General features: G+C 33.3%; 1 protein-coding gene across 1 annotated transcript in view; it reads right to left on the minus strand.

Moving 5' to 3' along the window:
• Positions 1–17,019: 17,019 nt before the first annotated feature.
• LOC149785555 (uncharacterized) overlaps positions 17,020–21,565 on the minus strand; it is a 59,650-nt gene continuing 55,104 nt past the window's right edge. The window contains exon 13 of the mRNA XM_089979906.1: positions 17,020–17,125. Within this exon, the coding sequence (XP_089836032.1) occupies positions 17,020–17,125 (106 nt within the window). The remainder of the gene's footprint in view (positions 17,126–21,565) is intronic.

Consider the following 21,565-nt stretch of genomic DNA (forward strand, 5'->3'; position numbering starts at 1 on the left):
TTCAACACTGGATAATCTTTTATGAACTGTGAGATCCAGGAGTTTTTTGTTTATATTCACAAAGTAATCATTGAGTGCATTTGCAATTTCAAGTGGTTCTGGCTGAATATCACCATTTTAATCACTAACACATGTAAATGGCAGGTTAGTGACAGATTTGCATCTCAAGTCATTGAAGATAAGATGAAGCAGTTAACCAAAGAACAGACCTCAAATTGATAAGAATATTCATGTGAAAGGATGATTACTAGATGCAGAAATTCCCATATATACCGTAAGGAATTGTGAATGGATACATGCATTGATCTGGAACAGCAGACTACAGATGACATAAAGAAATTTTGAGCTGGAATTGCATCACATATTTGCTGCATAAAAATATATTGGTTGGATAAAGTTCTGTCAGAAGTGAGACCGGTTTATATCCACATTCTTATGTGAACAGAGGTGAGTTTATTCACTTTAATAAGTCAACATTTAATAATGCTTGTATATAAGGTGGATCCCATGCTGGTATATGTCACAGAATAAGGCAAGAAATAACTTGGTTTCGCCTATGAACAATTTGACCATTTTTCATCATACATGCATACAACATTATCTGGGGTGGATAATTGTTGTTTTTAGTTAAGTGACTGAACTAGCATGTATCTGGTCATAGATTGCTTGCAGTGAGAGGCACAAAAAGCATGGTATGCACAGGTATTTTACCCTTATCAATTCTAATTCTCCTGTAGATTTAAGGCAAGTTTCTTTTCTACTTGACACATTGGTCTTTTGGGATCTTGTCAAGGAGATTACATTCACCATTTTGTTCTACAGCCCTAGGGGTAAGTGTTGTATTTTTATTTTACTTAATATGTGAAGCATATTAAGTTTAAATGTTGTAGCATGAAATGTTGCCTTTACCACTACAAGGATCTGAAATGTGAATTTTTGAACTGTTACAAGTTGCTATTAAGAGTTTAATTTAGTAGCATGTGTCTACAGATTTTACTTCCGTACCTGTTATTATGACCAATTTAGTTTTATTGTAGCTGTCTGTGTGTATGTGCGGGTGTATCAGGTTGTTGGTCTGGCTGTCCATATGGGGATGGAAGCAGGTGTGAGCATCAAGGCCATACAAGGACGGAAGTGCTGATTTGTAAACTTGTGTGCATGGTGGATCCATGAAGGGGGTGTGTGGCCAATACAAGTGTGGGCCAACCCAAGAATTCAGGAGAACTGGGTGATTTGACAATGGACATGTGAACCAGGTCAAAATGTTTTGTTTGCAAGTTTATACAAGTATTTATGAGTCATACATGGTTATGAATTGTACGAACTGTACAAATGACCATGAGTCATGAGTGATATATTTGGCACAATTTTTATGTGGATTACAATTGATCATGTTTGTTTCAATTATGTTGTTTCAAATGAGTACATGGAACATATGGTGTGTTTCAATTAAGTACAATTGAGTTACCTTCATTATATGAGATTATATGAATCTTACTTTCATTATATGACATTATATGAATCTCACCTTCATTACATGAGATTATTTGAATCTTACTTTCATTACATGAGATTATATGAATCTTGCTTTCATTACATGAGATTATATGAATCTTACTTTCATTACATGAGATTGTATGAATCTCACCTTCATTACACGAGATTATATGAATCTCACCTTCATTACATGAGATTATATGAATCTTGCTTTCATTACATGAGATTATATGAATCTCACCTTCATTACATGAGATTATATGAATCTCACCTTCATTACATGAGATTATATGAATCTTGCTTTCATTACATGAGATTATATGAATCTCACCTTCATTACATGAGATTATATGAATCTTACTTTCATTACATGAGATTATATGAATCTTACTTTCATTACATGAGATTATATGAATCTCACCTTCATTACATGAGATTATATGAATCTTACTTTCATTACATGAGATTATATGAATCTTACTTTCATTACATGAGATTATATGAATCTCACCTTCATTACATGAGATTATATGAATCTTACTTTCATTACATGAGATTATATGAATCTTGCTTTCATTACATGAAATTATATGAATCTCCCCTTCATTACATGAGAATATATAAATCACATTTTTGTTTTCCCATTTGTGAATGTTTGTGTAAAGTAACTGAATGAGTCGTGTGTTTCGAGCTTGAAAGAATCACAATGTATTTGTAGAGGATAAACATAATTTTATTAATTCATTTCATAAATTTCCATCTTTCATTACACTGTGTTGTGTCATGATTTAATCCAAGCATCAGTTAAGGTCAAATCCTGTTACAGTATACAGCCCACCCCTACCCACACACCTGCTATCAACTGAACAATACAATAAGTTCAACTTGTTGTCATTCTTTTCTTTGTATTTTATACCATTTTGCATAGCATGATCTGCTTTAAATAATTAAAAGAACCCCTGTGGGGGTAAATTGGCTATATTTTGACAGACATGGACATATTTCCCCAATTCCCATTCTGGAATCAAGTTGAAAAATAGCAGCCAAATGTTCACAGTAATTGTGAAAACAAAAAGTTCCAGATGGCAGAATACCAAATTTTTTTCCCTAGTCTCAGCCAATCATTAAAAGAGAATACTAAATAAGAATTTCATTGGCTATTTGGACCAATCATTATCATATAAAGTGATATTTTAACATGTGGTCATAAAGAAAATAAAACTGCACATGCTATAGGAAAAATGTACCAACTATGTGATAACTCGATATAACAAATGATTTGTATTGACCCAATCTCTTGTATTACAGCAAGGGAATACTGTATATCTAGACTGAAAACCTCTAAAATATAGTTCTACAGTACAACACTGTTCAGGGCAGCCATAAAACTGAACTGCTTAACAAGTGAGATCATCTTATACTGATGTAGGTTCAAAATCAACCAGAAAATTATCCAGAAGGAATGATCAATGGCAATCAACGAATCATTTTGTTTTCAAAACAATTATATTTCCTCATAATAATTCCTTGAAAGTTTCAGATGTCATTTTGAATAATAATACTTTAAATGCACTTGTTTTTGGACCTGCTTGTGGTTCTCAAACAATATTTTTAAAAATTCAGACTAATACAACTTATGAAAAGTGAATAATAATAATAATAATAATAATAATAAAAATACTAACAATAATGATGATGATGAAGACTTTTTCAGAGGGTGATTCAGTTAGTTACATATGAGAACTAATCTACTTTGAGAGCATGTATTATGTACATGCAAAATACACACTAATAATATGTTCACAGTCACACACACACACACACACACATTAAAGCATTGAATATGCAGTATATAAACAACTGTTCACATAAATGCTATATTGCTGCAAAAATGAGAATGAAGCCCAGGAGGCGGGTGGTGTAACACATACTTTAATAAGTAAACCATGGCTTTAGCAAGTATACCATTTGTTTTAATCACCATTGTTATTTTTTACATGAATGATTTGCTTATCAAACATAGCCTTGATATGCTCACAGACTGGGAGAAATATGTTTTACTATTCATACAATCACTGACACTAATACAGTTGAACCCGGTTATGTCGCCAGCCTAGGGGTTTGCCAAAAAGCGTCGAGATAACCGATGATCGAGATAAACGAAAACCAATATGGCGGCAATATATTAACATGTGCTTGAAATTTCTTTATGTACATGATGTGCGTTAATAAATGAGAATGTACATGCACGTGTTTTTGGAGGTTTTTTTACACAACAGCGTTGCCGCGATTTGTTTGATGAAGCGATCGGCATGCTATAAAATGTACATACATGTTTGCTAACAACAAATGGCATATGTGCACCAACTAACAGCAGAGATTTACCAGTATACAATACAAACCACCGTCGATTCTCGATACAAACCTTTATTATATTCTCCAACATTGCAAACACAAAGATCACTCACAAAATCACAAAAAACGTGTGGGGTGTAGTTCGTTTTTACAAAAAGCTAACCAGTGTCAAAATTAAATTCGCGAGTCATTTCACTCTGACACAGCTCTGAAAAGTATCGTACACGCGGTTACTATCAAAAGACCGTGTTCTTGCAAAATAGGATCTCCATTCCCACGAAAGAAACTTACACGAGTCAACACCTGGCAATATTGGACCGTATATATTACTGTAGCATAAGTTAACACCCAATATAGGGATTCTTTCACTCCTGTATTTTGAGAAATAAATAATTATTTTTAATTATGCAAAACTTGTTTATTTGTTGTTTGCTATTTCTTCTTGCGGAGTTTAAGTCTCTGTAACCGTAACTTTTATCTGTTCTATTCGCGTCTTCAGAAGTCGGCCAGTTGTAGGTATAGTACGGTAGCATGATTGACTGTCACAGCATATAGTACTCGGCCCAGATGTCAGCATAAGCAGATTATGATGTAACGATGCACTGCTAAGATGGGGTTGTCGATACAAACAAAGCGATTGGTCATGGGGATCGAGATAACTGACGTTAAGTGGCAAATTTGGCCTTCTTTTGTGCTCGAGATATTAGGGTTCGGCGACATAAAAGAATCGACATAACCGATGAGAAAATGCTAAGACAAAGAGAGAATTTGGCGGTTCCACTTCAAAAACGTCGACTTAATAGGGTTGGCGAGTTAACCGAGGTCGAGATAAGTGGGTTCGACTGTATAACACATATCACTTGTTTAAAACTATATTACCTACCTGTATAACCAACCTCCAAAACAGTGGTGAGAAGTTTGAAAGACTCAGATGGGAAGGGGGGGGGGGTCAGCATGCATCACAAAACCAAAAAATGAAATGTCACACAATTGAATAAAAATAGCAATAGCAAATGTCTGGAAATTCAAAACTGAATAAAAGAAAATGACGTCTTTTTTTACTTTGAAGCTATTGTTTTCCTACAAATGAAAAAACAGTGTCAAATATCACCACACACATCCGTTCATGTATATGCCCACAGTTACTTAATCACAACCAAATTGACGTTTATCAAAAAAAGCAAACATACAAAGCTTCTGTCCTTAAAATCAATTTGATATTGGAATACATTATTAATTAGATGCAGTATTTTATGCTCTCAAAATAAGTTTAGAAGATGGTTTGAAGATACTAGTTTGAAGGTAATGAAGGAGTGACATAATCCAGAATTACTACTGTCGACATGGGTTTGCAGTATCATACATGCCAACTTCTAGTGAGGTATAGCATAATTATTACTAATATAAGTGGCAACAAAATGTAATCTGAGACTAAAAAGTGTAATCTATATATTACATGCAATATGTACATGTAACTTATTTTTGTTACTAGATTTGATCTGCAACAGGTGAAAATTCTTTTCACAAATGGGCAAAATCCATGTTAATTAGTACCAAAATATAAACACAAAACATACTCACAAATTATTTATATACAATGTGACCCCGCTAAAACGTGGTAGTTGAGAGCCATAGAACCTGACAGTATTATAGACCGAACCGTGTTATAAGCAACCAGATCAGCTATAGTATGTATAGTATGAACAGAGTATCAACACCGTGTACTCACCCACGAATCTCATCACATACATTGAATCCACAATACAAGTAATTCCACTGAAAATATGCACACACACAGACTTAAAATATTCAGTAATTTTGTCACAGGTCATATGGGTCTGAATTCAGTGGAAAAACATAGCACAATCATGTAACGAATGATGAAGCACATTTACTTTTCAGTACATCCCAAGTCGGTAAAATTTAGTTGGCATTTTAAGCCGCTGTTGGTAGCATTCAGTATGATAAACATTTTCTCTGCAGAAAGGAAACTTTCACGTCACAGTAAATGTGTTCCAGTCACATTGGAAAATGACAAAAAACCATCAGATTCCATTGCTTTTATTTAAGTTTGGTACTGACTTCCTTGGAAGAAATGTGCTCTGTTTTTATTGGAGATTTTAGTTGGCTTTCTTTGATGAAGGGTGCATGTGTTATTGAAGTCACTGCTAAAAGACAGCTCTCGAGAGCCAAACAAATGCCAGTTTCTTATTGTGGTGGCAACATTAAATAATTGTATTGCATGATCGAGACTGATTATTTTTCTCCATTTGCTTAGTACATTTTCATAACAATCGGTTCTTCACAGGAAATCTATTTTCTTTGAAATTTCAGCAAACTCTTTTATCTGGGCACATTTTTAAAAAAGGAATTGGCCTTCATTGGGTTGATTGTAGTTACTGTTCTTCCCTGCCTATTGAATAGACCAACAAGTAAAATGTTGTTTGTTTGTTTTTTGTATTTTTACATTTGTGGTAGCAAAGTGATGCTGTCTATCATGCATGCATCAGAAATTTAACAAAGGGTCAATGGATGATAGAGACGCAGTTGTTCTGGTCTAATGACAAGGATTAGTGAGTGTTCTGAAGGATTTAATTCTGAAGGAAGACGAATTTTAGTTACCACCTAAATACAAATGTCAATCTATGCAAATATATTAATCACTAGCAAGCAGCCGAAATTCCGACGAAAGATAGATTACGAGATAATGCCTCATCTGGTTGATCTCCACTACCAGAAATGTCAACAACAAAAAAGCAGATATCTCACAACATACAGTACTCATGCTCGATAAGCAGATTATGATATAACAATGCACTGTTAAGATTGTTTGTCAATATCTACAAAGAAATTGTTTATGTAACAATAGATAAATTTCAGTGAATTTTATATCATGTTTGCGGCTTCCTTTCGTGGGGCCTCTAAATTTCTCCACTCCAAACCAATGGGTGTATTCACAAGTTCAAACAGCCAAATATGTTGCCAATAAAAGAGATCGTCAGAAGGTATATTTTGGCACCAATAAGGAAAATAAAATCGCAGTTTGTGACATCGGCAAAGCCCTATGCGATCTCAAAATAAACTTTTTACACATTATTTTCATACTTTTACAAAGAAAAAATTATTTTTTGTGTGAAATCATTATTTGTTTTCATGTACGAGAAAAATACATGTATATAAAATGTCAGGAGCAAGGCCATGACCATGTTATATCTAATTTCGTGCTATAGTGGGGTCACACTGTACAACTCTTTAACAAGTATAACTTTCACTGAATGATCGTAAAGCTAAGACCACAGATTCTGCAAAGAGCATGATGATGTGCTCATTATGAATGCTGTATTGTATCACTCTTATAGTCTTCTTTTTAAATTTGTATGGCACTATTAATGTCTTTTTTCTGACAGTATTATGTTTTGAAGTTTTAAAAAAGATCCCTCTCCTTTGTCAGTTTTCAGTCATACAACATCCATGAGTCACAACGATAAAGGCTGTTTCACTTAACATTCAATTACAGACTAAATAAATACTGTTTAAAATCCCATATGTCAACCTTTATTTAACTGAAAATGTGTGACATACAAATTTGATAAATCTAAAGGTAATATTGGAAATTTTATGTTTGCAGTACATAACAATACTATTAATTCAAATATTATTATGTTTTCACATTCATAAATGCATATATGGTATGCACTGTGTTTATTTCGTGACAGTATAAGATAAACAAAACTTGTATCAACAGTTATTTGGAATTTAATAACATGAAAATATTACCAGTAAATTAAATACTGCCCCCTGTAAGTATATTGTTTCCATTTTTGTGCAAGTGCAAACAAACTTTATTTGTATAAATATTTAAGTTTTGCTGTTCAAACTCTGTGTTTGATGTAACAGAAGTTATAATTTAATTTGTATATTCATTTTCCTTCAGTCAGATTTAATTCCCAAGTAATAATTCCCATGTTTTCTGTCAGTTTACATGGCCCAATATCCTTTTGGTTTCCAAGCTGACAATCCTTTTGATCAGGCTTCAAATTTAATACTTGTTTAGTGCCTCAATAACTTAGCTTGTAAAGGCAGCATCCTCTTTATTTTCCCATGTGACAACCCTTTGATCACATCAGTTTCATATTTGTTCAGTCCCAAAAATAATGGTGGTTATTTGAACTGTGATCTTGCCACAAAAAACACGTTAAAACTACATTATACATTACAATGTATGGAAGAAGACTTGCCGTATTTGCTGCGCATTCGGCGAATATGATTTTCCACATAAAGAACATGATGACATTATGAATTTATACTAGTAATGTAAACTTTCGCATTATAATTGGCAAAAATTACAAGTATGAGTAACATACATCTGTTGAAAAGGCCATAATATTTACACTGAATTGAGGTAATACAATCGACCCACGACGCCATTTTTTATGCAGCCGTGGAAAACCCCTCTACGTATAATTGGTCGGTTAAATTTAGATTTATAAAGTTCTGATGTTAAGTAATACGTCATTGAAATCGAATGTTAGTAAAGATGATTTATTTTTTGACCAGCGTTTGGTTACCTCACGGCGAATCAACGTTTAAATGGAAACTTGTAACCTATTCATAATATATATTGTGTAATGCGTAGAAATGCGTAGACGGGGGGCAAAGGTAAAGACGTAGAAAAGCGTACTTGGGGAGTAAAGGGTTAACACATGTTCAGTTGTAGCCTTTAACAGATGTCACAGACTGTATCATTAAATTTATGTAGCCAATTTGTAAGTCTGTACATAAGTACTAACATATGACAGTAAAACTGAGGAAATGGAGTCGGACAATATTTATGATGATTATATAATGATTTATGATGACTATACGATGATAGAGGATTTTAGAATTTATCACACAATGTGGATTAATTCTTGGACATTGTACATGATGAACTAAGATATTGCCTTGACAGGATCCTGTGAATCATAAAAACGTGGAACTTTAATTATTTGTAAGACATATGGAATTAACATATTACATATTATGGGATATTTTGAATCGTATCATTCTGAACAAAAATTTCTTAACCAGTATGTGACCTATAAATGAATTCATGGATTTATCATACACTGTATATACTCATGAATAAACCCATTCCCATATAAGCTGACCCCCACAAACTGAATAGGTTTAAACACTAAAAAGTGCATGACCCATCATGCATAAGCTGACCCAAAAGTAAGAGACATCACAAGATATACGTGGCAAGTTCTTATTGAATTTATTTAGGCAAACTTACCTTAGCAAAAATTACCAGTATAACTCACTCAGGGTTGGCATATAAGATTATTACATAGAAATGATATAAATTTGTTTGAAAAGTAAAGAAATTTATTTGATTTTCTGTTTTCTTATTGCTTTTGCCTAATTCAGAATTGTATATAACTTGACTGAATGATGACAAGAACTGAGCATTCATGGGTTGCTGTAATACTACTTCTCACTTTTGACTCGATTGTTGTTTATTTATGCGTCATTGCATTAGACTTTTTATATCAGTGCACCAGTAAATGTTTTCATTTTGCCTTGAAATTGTAAATACCTAACTCATTAAAATATTATCCCAGTATGACAACAATGAACAACAATAAGGTTTGATTCAATGCTCACAATTAGGCTAGTGAAAGTATTTACATAATGGCACCACCGCATGTATATTGTAGCTTTGAATACTCTGAATGAAATACATTCCGCTAAATGATGTACATCCCTTGGATTAGAACCATGGGTACCACTGCACTAAACTTTAATGAAAAATCCAAAATACAATAATGAAGTTTCAGAAATAATGCTTCAAAAATTATGCTAATACCATAAACACTGAGTTGTAGTTTGCTCTGATGTAAGCTACCTTATACCCCATTTTACAAACTATGATAATTGTGCTAATATTACAAAGGGAAAGGCAATTACTCATCAAAGTACTCATATAATTGCCAGCCAAAATTCTCTCTTAACCCAAGTCAGTTTCTGGGTTTTAATGTTTAACTGGCCTGTATTGCTGTCAGAAAACAAAAGACAAATCTGCCAATTATAAACTGGGGAGACACCAAAACATCCAGCTTTCCACTGTGTAGAAAATTATGATTTTGTTCAGCCAAAACACAAAAGTAAAATAGACTGATGATGATCTTAGCTGATCTATATTCAGAATTTTAGCCTTTAGCATTACCATTCTTTCATGAACATGTAGTAATGCTGGTTGCGCCTTGCACAATTGAACATGTGTACCTTTTCATAAAGATTACCTCAGTCTGTAACATTTCTAATATCAGTGAAAAAGTGTAACTTGTGAGCATATGGATCAATGTAAATGAAAGAGCTATTACCGACTAGATGAAGTGTTATATGTAAGAATGGGATTTGGTTGAAAAAATGAATAAAGCAAAATCTGCTTCTAATATGTTTGGGAATAAACAATGATGAAAGTGATGCTAGGCATGATTTGCACTGTGTAAATACTGTATGTTGTACAGTCAGCTCTTCCAGGTAAGCTTGAACTGTCCCGTGAATTATGAAGTCTTTATTTACCTTTATTTAAATAATAACAAAAGCAATCATAGTGGTTTATAACAATTCAGTAAGTGTTTGGACAGCGAGAATGTATTTTTTTCACATGCATATGCATCTTAAAACATGGAAATAAAATTATTTTTTTTGTGTCCCAAGATATACAGCCATTATGGAAGTCAACAAAAAACATCTTAAAGTGTTTAAAGTTTTGACCTTGGCTCATGGATAAGCCAACATCCTTTCTTCTAGGCCTTTATTTTTTCCAAAATTATTTGGCTTATACACGAGTATATATGGTAAATGGATTTAAAATGTCAAAGCATGGATTTTAATGGATTTTATTACAAGAATTTAAGTTGTCAATTTATATCTAACATATTTAATTCAATAATATCATTGTATTTTACACTGGTTTGGTCTGAATTTTTCCAATCAATCTAGCAAAATACCCTCCGACTTAACAGAGGACCAAAGAGAAATTGGCTTTTTGTAGCCCTAAAATGGGGTGGGGGTCGAGTTATAGTCAAGTCGATTTATATGTGAGTATGTACAATATACTATCAAAATGTAATGAATTTGTAATACAAATTCTGAAATTGAACCAGCCTGTTTTCTTGCTATAAGCAGAAAATAAGGAAAGTACTGGGAGGTCTCCAACTGAGAAATGTACTCATATAATCTTATGCAGGAATATGTGCGTGTGTGTGTGATTTGGATTTATAACATAGCTTTAAAAAAATTTCAGTCATATCGTTACGATGTCTGCAGTGTGACAGTTTATAGTGATGTAGCATGATGTCCCACCCAGTCACATTATCCTGACACCAGGCCAACCAGACCTATCACTTGAACCTCTTAATGCTGAGCACCAAGCGAGGCAGATCTTAGTACCATTCCAAAGGAATATGGATGTATGAGCATAAAAATAAAGTGTATAATTGCTATTTAAAGGTATGAAGAATTAAAATTCTAAAAAATGACACCCATTACTGAAATAATCAATGTTGAATGCATACATCACCTTTATGACTTTTACTAGAGAAGAGTTAGCTCTCTCTAGCAATGTTGATAGATCCCATGCCTGGAACATTCTCTTATAAAAAAAGAGCACATACAAGATATGTCTTAGCACTGATTTACTGTCAAGTGGAAGACATCAGGCATGTATTATAATGTTTTATGAAAATCATTACATTGTTATGTTTAGATTTTAGCAGCCAATTTCCTTTAAGTCTTACTGAAGTTGACATATTTTCAGCAAGTTTTGAACAAAAAGAAGTGCATGCAAATATTATGTTGAATATGATGTGTGCTAATGCAAACTGTCTGAACCTGAATGCATTCAGAATAATATACAGTAAAAACTGTTATGAGCGACCTCTGCTATGAGCGACCACCTGTCATTTCCAACCACAATCGTAATGCACGGATCGATGTTATTATACAAATGCTGTCATGAGCGACCACCTGCTGAATGTGACCAACGACCATGATGTCTTGGCAAAATATGCATTTTGACAATATAATCCTCGGACCTTTATTTAATCCTTGTAACAATGACCACTCATACCATTCTAAAACAAAATATATAAAAAAGACTGGCTACTGATATCCAAAATTGTACAGGTATGCTTATAGGTTTTTATGATTTGATTTGTAAACCATACCAAAGTACATGTAGATTATTCCTTGTCTGGTTCCTTGTGTTGTTCTCCGCTATTCATACAGGGGAGAGTAACGCAGGGAGCATATGAAGCAGGGAACAAGACAAATTATTTCTGCACCTAGCCTGCTTCCCGACCTTATTGTAGACCATATGCATGAGTAGGACCCAGCATCCCTATGAATGACCATAAAGCGAGAATGTAGACACCACTGACTTATATGTAATGAATTGTTACAACGACCACATAATTAGTAATGATTGTTCTGATAAAAAACAAACATAACACAAATAATAATTAAAAAAAAGAAAAGACTGTGGCAACTAGTGGTAGACGCTACAGTCCATAAACCAGGTTATTGTACATGTCACGAGTTACCATTGTAAAACTGATGTAGTGGTTGCGTATATTGTTTGTTTTTAAAGTTAATCCATATTGCTTGAGGGTGAATAAAATCACTGTCTATTAAACCAGCAAGAGAGAATCATTTGCGGGATTCAATTGATAGTGTTCAAGACTTGTGATGATTGTTGTTTTATCCCCTGATGTAAGGGATTACATCCCAATCAAAGCTGTTGTCTATTCAAGTTGGTTTGACCGGGTTACACACTTTGTTTATTGAGTTAATCCCTCTATGTCTTCTTGGAACGAAGCTGTTCACTTATGGTTCTGTTTATGGATGAGATAGTTGTTTCTTTTTATTTCATTAATTGTTAGAAATGCAATGCAAATGTATAGATTTTTCATATTTTCCCAAAGCCCTGTCAAAACCGTCTTCATGTTCGATATTACAACTGAGCACTAAAAATGTTAACACATAGAACCTTAATAACAATGGACAAACCTCCAACTAAAAAAAGAGACAAATTTTAATGCTGGAGAAAATAATTATTGTAACTGAAAGAAGTAAAAAGAGCAGACACTTGCAAAAAAGCAGTTTAAACGTCAGTAAAACAAATTAGGCTGTTAAAAAGGAAATGGAGTAAATCAGAAACAATTTCATATGCTAAAATATGTGATTTTCAAATGTAAATGTGATTTCATGTTTAATGACAGAAGTATATGTATATCTTTATTGCTATTTAATTCTGTTTTTAGATGAATGCATACAATACTTTAGCAAGAACTATTAACAAAGAATAGAATATATGTACAGTGATTGTGGTTATTTTTCTTTAAATTGTTCTGAAACTGGACCTTGGGAACTGGTCTTTTTGTACAAACCTGCTATGAAAGACCACCTATCTTGAGAGACCGTTTTTTTGTTGGCAGAAGGGGCAGTCTCTCATAACAGGTTTTACTGTACAACCAATATAATTTTTAAATTCAAGTGTTGCTAAATAATGATATTAGGTAGGTATGTAATACAAGTAAATGAATTAAATGAGTAGTTACCTCCTGGAATAGTTGATCCAAAGCTGGCACTGGGTGCCCTCATGAACTCTATTGTTGCTGGATTTCTATCTCCAAGTGCTCTTATGGTGCTTCTGTAGCCCAGCTCTTCATTAGGATTGGTAGACTCATAACTTCCAAGGTTTTGCTGTCTGCTTTTGGCCTAAAATTTAAATAATCTACTATTTAATCTGAATGCCATTTGATGCATGGATGTCTCAGTTCCTTTCAGTTTTCAAATTAACTCTCTCTTGTTTGCTGTTGTAATTGCTTAAGCAATGTTTCTACACTCACTACCATTCAAAGAAACAGAGTCCACATTAATATGCATTAGTATATATACATTTATCACTCACCAACCAATCAAAAGAATTCCATATGTCATGTCTTTGTTTCAAGGATTAATTGTTTGGACTGGTGAATGATAGCAGCAATATTTTTATTGATATTTATATTGACCACCACCATTCCTACCACAACACCTACAGAGTTCAATGGACTATGGATTGGCTGGGCTGCTTCATGTTGCTTTTCCTGTAAAGGGCATTTAGGCTTAAGCAAACACCTAAGCATAATAATTTATAAACAAAACAAAAAAACTGATCCAGTTAAAAAGAATTTATTCAAAATCATATATACTGTCCTGGGGGACTGTCTGCTGCTATCCATAATAGTTTGTTCATTTTGTCAGTGAATGATTCAGTGGATAACCATTGAGTTAAGTTTCTGGTGGAAACTGATGAAGCAAAGCAAAGTCTGGCTGTTCAATGACAGTTTGGATGCCAGCAGCAACTCTATGGACTTCACTTAATGGGTTCAGTTTGAATATGCAATATAGACCTGGCATTAGATTCTTAATGCCCAAGGAGAACAGATGCATAGCAGATGATGTCCCCGCAAGAATATAATAAAGTGGGAATGCCTTCAGTGTTCAATGAAAAAAAAATATTTTGTTTTGATTATTCAAATCAGTCATTTTAGCAAGCAGAAAGAAAGAATAAGAAATTCTTGGCACAGGATAATGACACTGAATACTGTCCTCAGAAAAATAGAAATGTACTATTTATGCATGAAAATGGCTAGGCTGTACCATGATAATATTGGAAAATGTGGCAATGGCAAGCCTGTCATACATAATGTTCTCTCTGTCAAAATTAATGTATCCGAATGGTCCCGTGCATGCCAAAAACTGCTCTAGCACTGTCACATAATGGCCTACAAATGGTTCATACATGATGAATCCATGTTGCCACAGCATGGGACGCAAAAGCATATATAACAATAGAAACTACTGCAAGGAAGAAATTTGTTTTTTTATTTACTGATTGATAAAGTTTCAGTGAGTCTAAATTTGCAACATACTTACTGTATGACAAGACTGCAACTGAGGTATATTTTGGATTGTTTTCAAATAGGTTTGCATATATTTATTTGAAACTATATGAATTATATATTTAAAAAAAAGTTATTCATTAAAAGCTATTACAAGAGTAGGTTGAACTACCTTCGTATATCAAAAACAGTTTTTTTTAAAAAACTGCAAACAACCAATCTTTTTTGCTTATAAACATCTTGCCAATTTAAGGTCCTGAAAGCTTTCAGTGGGTAATAAGAATCAAAGATGGAATTCATTTTCTGAGAGGTTTCAATGTTTGATTTTGAGTAATACTGTAATTTGTATAGAACAAATAGAGGCTATACCCAGTATCTGACTCAAAGTGCAGTGTGGTGTTACCATAGCAGCTGCAAGCATGTATCTATCTGTTGTACAGTCTGTATACACAGGGATGTAAATTCTCAGTTGAATGCTGTTATTTCACTAAATCACTGAAAAACTGGATAGACTGGATGAGACATTTTGATTTGGCAAAGAAAAAATATTTTGGGGTTGGGGTGGGGTTAAAAACCAAGGTAGTAATTTGGGAACATAGAACTTTGCATCAATTGGTGAGTCTGATGTTTACTGCTTCTGAATTTGTATGTCAAAAGGTGGAATAAAATTCGGTTTTTGAGCAAACAAGGTTTTGCATTTGGATCTAAATATGATATTATTTGTTGGATTTGATGGATTATAGTTTGGAAGAATACTGAAAAGCCAATTTTGTTCATCTGAAATAAAGCTATGATATATTTCACTCAAGACACATTTTCAGAGAAGTTCTCAATCATGCAGACAAAATCTCAGTCTGAGACTTTATTTAGGATTAAGATCTGAAGGAGACATTAGTAAGTTCATCAAGACATAGTCATGTTTAGTTAAATAAACCAACCAAGTAGCATACAAGATAGAGTTATGGACAGATAGCGATTATCATAATACATCCATTGCTAATATGGGTAGATAGAATAAATATACTGAGAAAGTGAATCTTGTCACAAATCACTTGTTTGATCTGACAAAAAATTCTGAACATCTTTGACATCTTTGTAAAGTCACCTCTGCAGGTGACTTCAGGATGATTTATGTAATATGCAACTTTGTACACAATTCATATCACATAACATTGTTTCCATCTGTGACTTAATTCTGAGTTGAGTAAGGAACAAGATATGTGTCAATACAACATGGGTGCCCCACTAAAATGATGCAATTTAAAGGGCAAAATTTTATTTAAAACAGAAACCATAACTCAGCTAAATTGTGCAGAAAAATGATGCAAGTCAAACTTGGTCTAACTATTCATATTGTGAAGCAGTATTATTAAATTTGTTTGTAATCAATACAGTCCCTCTTAACTTACTGAACTGAAATAAGCATGACAGAAATTAGATGCGAAATGAAGGAACATAGTGAATGGACATGTGCAACAGTATGCTCCTTCAATCTGAGCAGTGGGAAGTATTAAAAAAAATATCACAGTAATATTTCTTTTGCTTTAACATTTAATATTTCCTTTGAATACATGTGTATATGCTTGAAATTATATTGCAGACTAATTTCACTTTTCCTTCGAAAATCACTGTTGTTTAAAACATAAACATCTTAACCTATCATTCTGATATCCGATCTCAACAAGATTAATCTATAAGTTTACAATTATTTTTTGTACTTTAATTTTTCAAAGAAAGAACTCCGTATTAAGATTTTGCAAACATCTCCATTTCAGAATTGGCTAAAAATTATGACTCATAATTTTAACCAAAATTATTCTTACACAATAAGATGATTAATAAAGTATAACATAAATTATAAACAATATTGTTGACATAATTATTAGATAATAAAATTTTATCTGAATGACTTTCAATTGTTTGCATTCACCACATCAAGTATATGCTATAATTAGGCAAATGAGAATGATATGAACCACATTCAACTGAACTGCTTTTCATGTAATAATTCCTTCAAATATCTCTCATCACTGTTGAGGTTTATAATCTTTGTTTTACAATGCTCCAAAAGTCTATAAATTTTTCATGAACTGGTAAAAATCATAAAAATTAAACACCACAAAACTTCATTACCAAAGAGATGTGAGCAAATTACATAAATGGAAATTTGTGAGAATTTACACAAATTGAAATTGTTAAAAATTTAAAAGTGCAAAAATGTATCCATTCATAATACCTCTTTTTGTTGATACTCTTCTATGTAGCTGTTGATTTCTGAGTCAGAAGCCCCACTAGACATCAGCTTTTTAAGGTCTTCTATGAAAGAGGTACCACTGGAGAAGAAAAATTAAGTAAATAGGTTACATTTTTTCAAGTACCCTCTACTATTTTGTATCATGTCTTAGATAAATGTACTAAAATAATGTGAAAATGAAAAAAAGCAAACAAATAAATTCATGTTTTTTCTGATAAAGAAAATAAAATTTGTTTTATAAAACTGGTTTATGGGAGAAAGGGATATGAACGAAATAATCATTTTCACCATTTTACATAAGACAATACTCAATGTGATCAATACCAAGTGACAATGAAGACACAAATGATGTAGATTGCAATAATTTTCTAAAATACAGAGATAATGCACTTTTCAGGACTTATGCTTGCATTCAGATTGATTGTACAAGCAACAGAGTCAAACTCACCAAACATCAAAGGTGTACATAGACAATGAAGTCTAAAACAACATACATTTCACAACATGGTGTAATACTCTTCAGGAAGCTGGCAAATATAAGATATTATGATTGTAAAGCAACAGTGTGCAAAAACCTCATTTTGACATAATTTCTGTGCTTGATTGCTGAAGCATGAACAATTTCATACAGTTGTGTGTACATTTCAGGATTCATGCATTTATCTAGTTTTATGACTATAAAGATAACACATTTCCCTGAAACTGAACTAAATGCAAAAATTCATGATTGCTGATGCATGAAATCTAGGTCAAATGATCTACTTTTGGTATAGTGCTATAATACTGCACAAAATGGCTTTTCTGTACATATGACAAAGCAACACTACAGAGAGACCTGACTGAAATGGATTTGGACAAAGTGGCACTAATCTTCTGATCTGTTTAGTTATCAGTTATTAATGCAAGCATGTATTCATAAATGGGACTATTAAGTGATTTGGGAAATAAAGAATTGTTTTGGATTGTTCACAGATGAATCTGCTGTTATTACAATACCGTACATCAGGAAGAGCCATTACAATATTACATAAAATTTCATGTTTATGAAATTCTGCATTCAAATTAAAATTATAATCAATCAGTCAGTTTCAGTGTTCCTCATCATGCATGAACTTATCCTAATTATATTTCACATTCTCAAAACTATAGATAGCCATAGTATTTAAACACAAGAAACAGGAGAGACTTTTATTTGGATATGACTTCAGAGGAGGGGGGGAATGAATATTGGCTTAAGTGACTTTAAATTCATGGTCTAGCTCATGCTCAAAAACAGGAATTAAAGATGTTTTACAGTATCCAAAATGTTCTATAAAGTCTGCAAACCTCAGTACAATATGCTAAACTCTCCAAACTTGAAAACAACACCCTGGTGCAAAATCATAATTTTATTCATGCTGCTTATGCCATTTCAAAAATGCAGTAACTACTATAATTTCTGTGTAAAGTATATTATCAAAATATCAGGAACATTTCACAAAGAGAATAGATGACATTACTTAATTAGACATTAGTAATGAGACTATGTATTTGATACTTCACAGACAAGTGCTCACAATATCTGTTATTTAAATCTCATGCAAAATGAGTATAGATGTCCATATGCCGTATTGGGCCTAAAAAAGTATAACCACAGATGATTGGCAAAGCAGGATACTAATTTCTTTTAATATGAAATAAATGAATCAACATCATCAATATTTTATCCAAATTGTCAATTCTATGAAATTGTTTTGGATTGTTCACAGATTCTATGCTGCTCTTGGAAATATTAGTGTGTATGTGTGTGTGATTTGGATTTTTAATATAGCCTGAATTTTTTAAAATTCATATTGCTTTGAATTTTGCAGTGTGGCAGTTTATAGTGATGTCTAGCACTGGGGCATCAATGGCCACAGACATGTAACAGAATGTTCCACCCAGTCATATTATCCTGATACCAGACCAACTGGTCCTAACACTAACTTCATAATGCTTCAGTTGTTAGTGCCATTTTAACAAACCTTTGGTATGACTCAGCTAGGGTTCGAACCTGCAACATGCCACATCCATTGCAGACATTCTAGCAACTAGGCCATCAGAGCATTTGGAAATATTAGTACTTTGCCCCACTACTTAGCTACCAGAAAGACACCAATTTTTTTCCAAAAATACTTACCTGATCATAACTACTTAGGAGAAGTACTAGTACCTTGCAAATCCCTCCAAAGGCTGAAACTATAGCTAAAAAGGTATCTGGCAGTTAGAGTGATCTCCCCTTTATACATGGTTTAGTGCTAAATCCTGTGAATTTTTCGGTTACTAATGGAGCGGAAGGCACAATCTCTATATGGATGTAATTGTGGGGAGGTGATATAAGTAACATGATTGGGAAGTATTATTGAACAAATATATTTTACTAGAAAAAAAAGTTGCTTTCTTCTTTGAATACATTAACCAATCATAATACCTTAGAAGAATACGTTAGAGGTGGAGGGAGGAACATTGCCTTGCCACATAAACTTGTTAAAGGAGTATATTGAGAGAGATAGCCAGGTTAAACATGCAATTAATTTAATTGTACCTGTCCCGCTCAGTGAAAATTTAAGTGAAAGGATTCTATTGATATTGGAGTGACAAATCTTCAGATTTGAGAAATTATGAATGATCTGGACCAGAAACTTTCAAATTTGCAACAACAAGGAAGGAATGAACTTAACTCATTCGGCCCAAATCCCACCTGTAGACATGATGAGGCTATACCCTATTTCCAAGCTCTGCAGCATCAAAGTCATTTAAGATACACCAATGTAGGTGGCATTATAAAAAAAGCAGACAGATATAGCTCTAAAATGATACAAATAATCTGGAAGTTCTAGTTGCACTACAAAATACTGAAGGAAATACCTCATTTTTTGGAGCTGTTTTTTTTCCACCCAAAATTTGCTTGTGGTCGGAATGCGATTTTCTGTTTGGAATTAAGACCTTCTGGCCTCAGATCTAAGGCAGACTGGTCTGAACTGCACACAGACAGGTGAATCTTTGCGAAAACTAGGATAAGGTGGGCATTTGGAATAAAGAGCGGTATCCATATGAAAATGATGGGTCCATTAAGCAAAAAAAAAAGAACAAACAACAGTACTCCAACTTTTACCCTCCAGCTCATGCACAAGCAAAATAACCAATGGAAAATGATGTTTCTAATACAACTAGGTATTAGTCTCATGGAAAATCTGTTGAAAGCCAATGTATTATGATGCATTCATAAATAGCCCCCCAAATGTCTTTCCTACACACATTTTAGGTCAAAATGACAAAAACCTCTGAGGCCGAATGAGTTAAACAGTTATTATTTGAATATGAGCTTCCAGATGTTCCTACAAGAACAAACAAAATTTTCCATGATGCTGAAATTGTAAATTCCAAACCTGTGAAACAACATCCATACAGGATGAACCCTCTCAAACAGGAATACTTGAAAAAAGAAATTGCGTATTTGCTGGAGAATGATTTCACAGAGTCCAGTAAAAGTGAATGGAGTTCACCATATATACTTGTTCAGAAACCAGATAAAACTTTCCATTTGTGCACTGATTATAAGAAGGTGAACAGTGTGTCTCGAACAGATTCAATTCCATTATCAACAATTGATGACTGCATTGATAAAATCAGCAATGTCAAGTATGTCATCAAATTTGACCTTCTGAAAGGATTTTGGCAAATTCCACAGATGGAAAGATCAAAGGAAATTTTGGTATTTGTGACTCCAGATGGACTTTATTAATTAAAGTGATGCCGTTTGGGATGAAAGGTTTGCCAAGTACTTTTAAACATCTAATGAATATGATCACCTCTGGTCTAGACAATTGTGATGCTTAGATTGACAATGTCGTTCGTCATCTACAATGACACCTGGAATGAACAATAAGCAACAATTCTGAAATTCTTTGACAGACTCACTGATGCAAGTTTAAAAATTAATTTAACCAAAAGTGAGTTCTGCCATCCTAGTGTAACTTTTCTTGGACATATCATGGGACATGGACAAATTAAACCTAAGGTTAAGGCTATCTCTGAATTCCCCGTGCCTGCTAGTGAAAAGCAACTGATGCAATTTTTAGGTATGGCTGGATACTATCGGAAATTTTGTTTCAATTTTTCCATAACTGTTGAACCCCTGATAAATTTATTGAGCAAGAAAAACAAGTTTCTTTGGACTGAAAAATGTCAGAAGGCTTTTGATAATTTAAAAGCCATACTTCAAAGTATACCAGTTTTTATGGTGTTGATCAGCCAAGAAAATAAAAAAGCACCAGAGAAATTACTCAACAATCGAGAAGGAATGTTTGGGTTTGATATTGGATTACAACATTCTGAAGTTTACAATAACTGAGCTCCTTCTTCGATTATTGTGTTTAGTGATAACAACCCTCTTACTATCAACAGCAAGATGAAAAATAAAATCAAAAGACTACTAAGGTGAAGTTTGTAGTTACAGGAATATAATATTGACATCAGGCACATCAAGGGAAAAGATACT

The sequence above is a fragment of the Sinohyriopsis cumingii genome, chromosome 13, assembly GCF_028554795.1.
Source record: "Sinohyriopsis cumingii isolate HCF-2022 chromosome 13, ASM2855479v2, whole genome shotgun sequence".
Lineage (NCBI taxonomy): Eukaryota > Metazoa > Mollusca > Bivalvia > Unionida > Unionidae > Sinohyriopsis > Sinohyriopsis cumingii.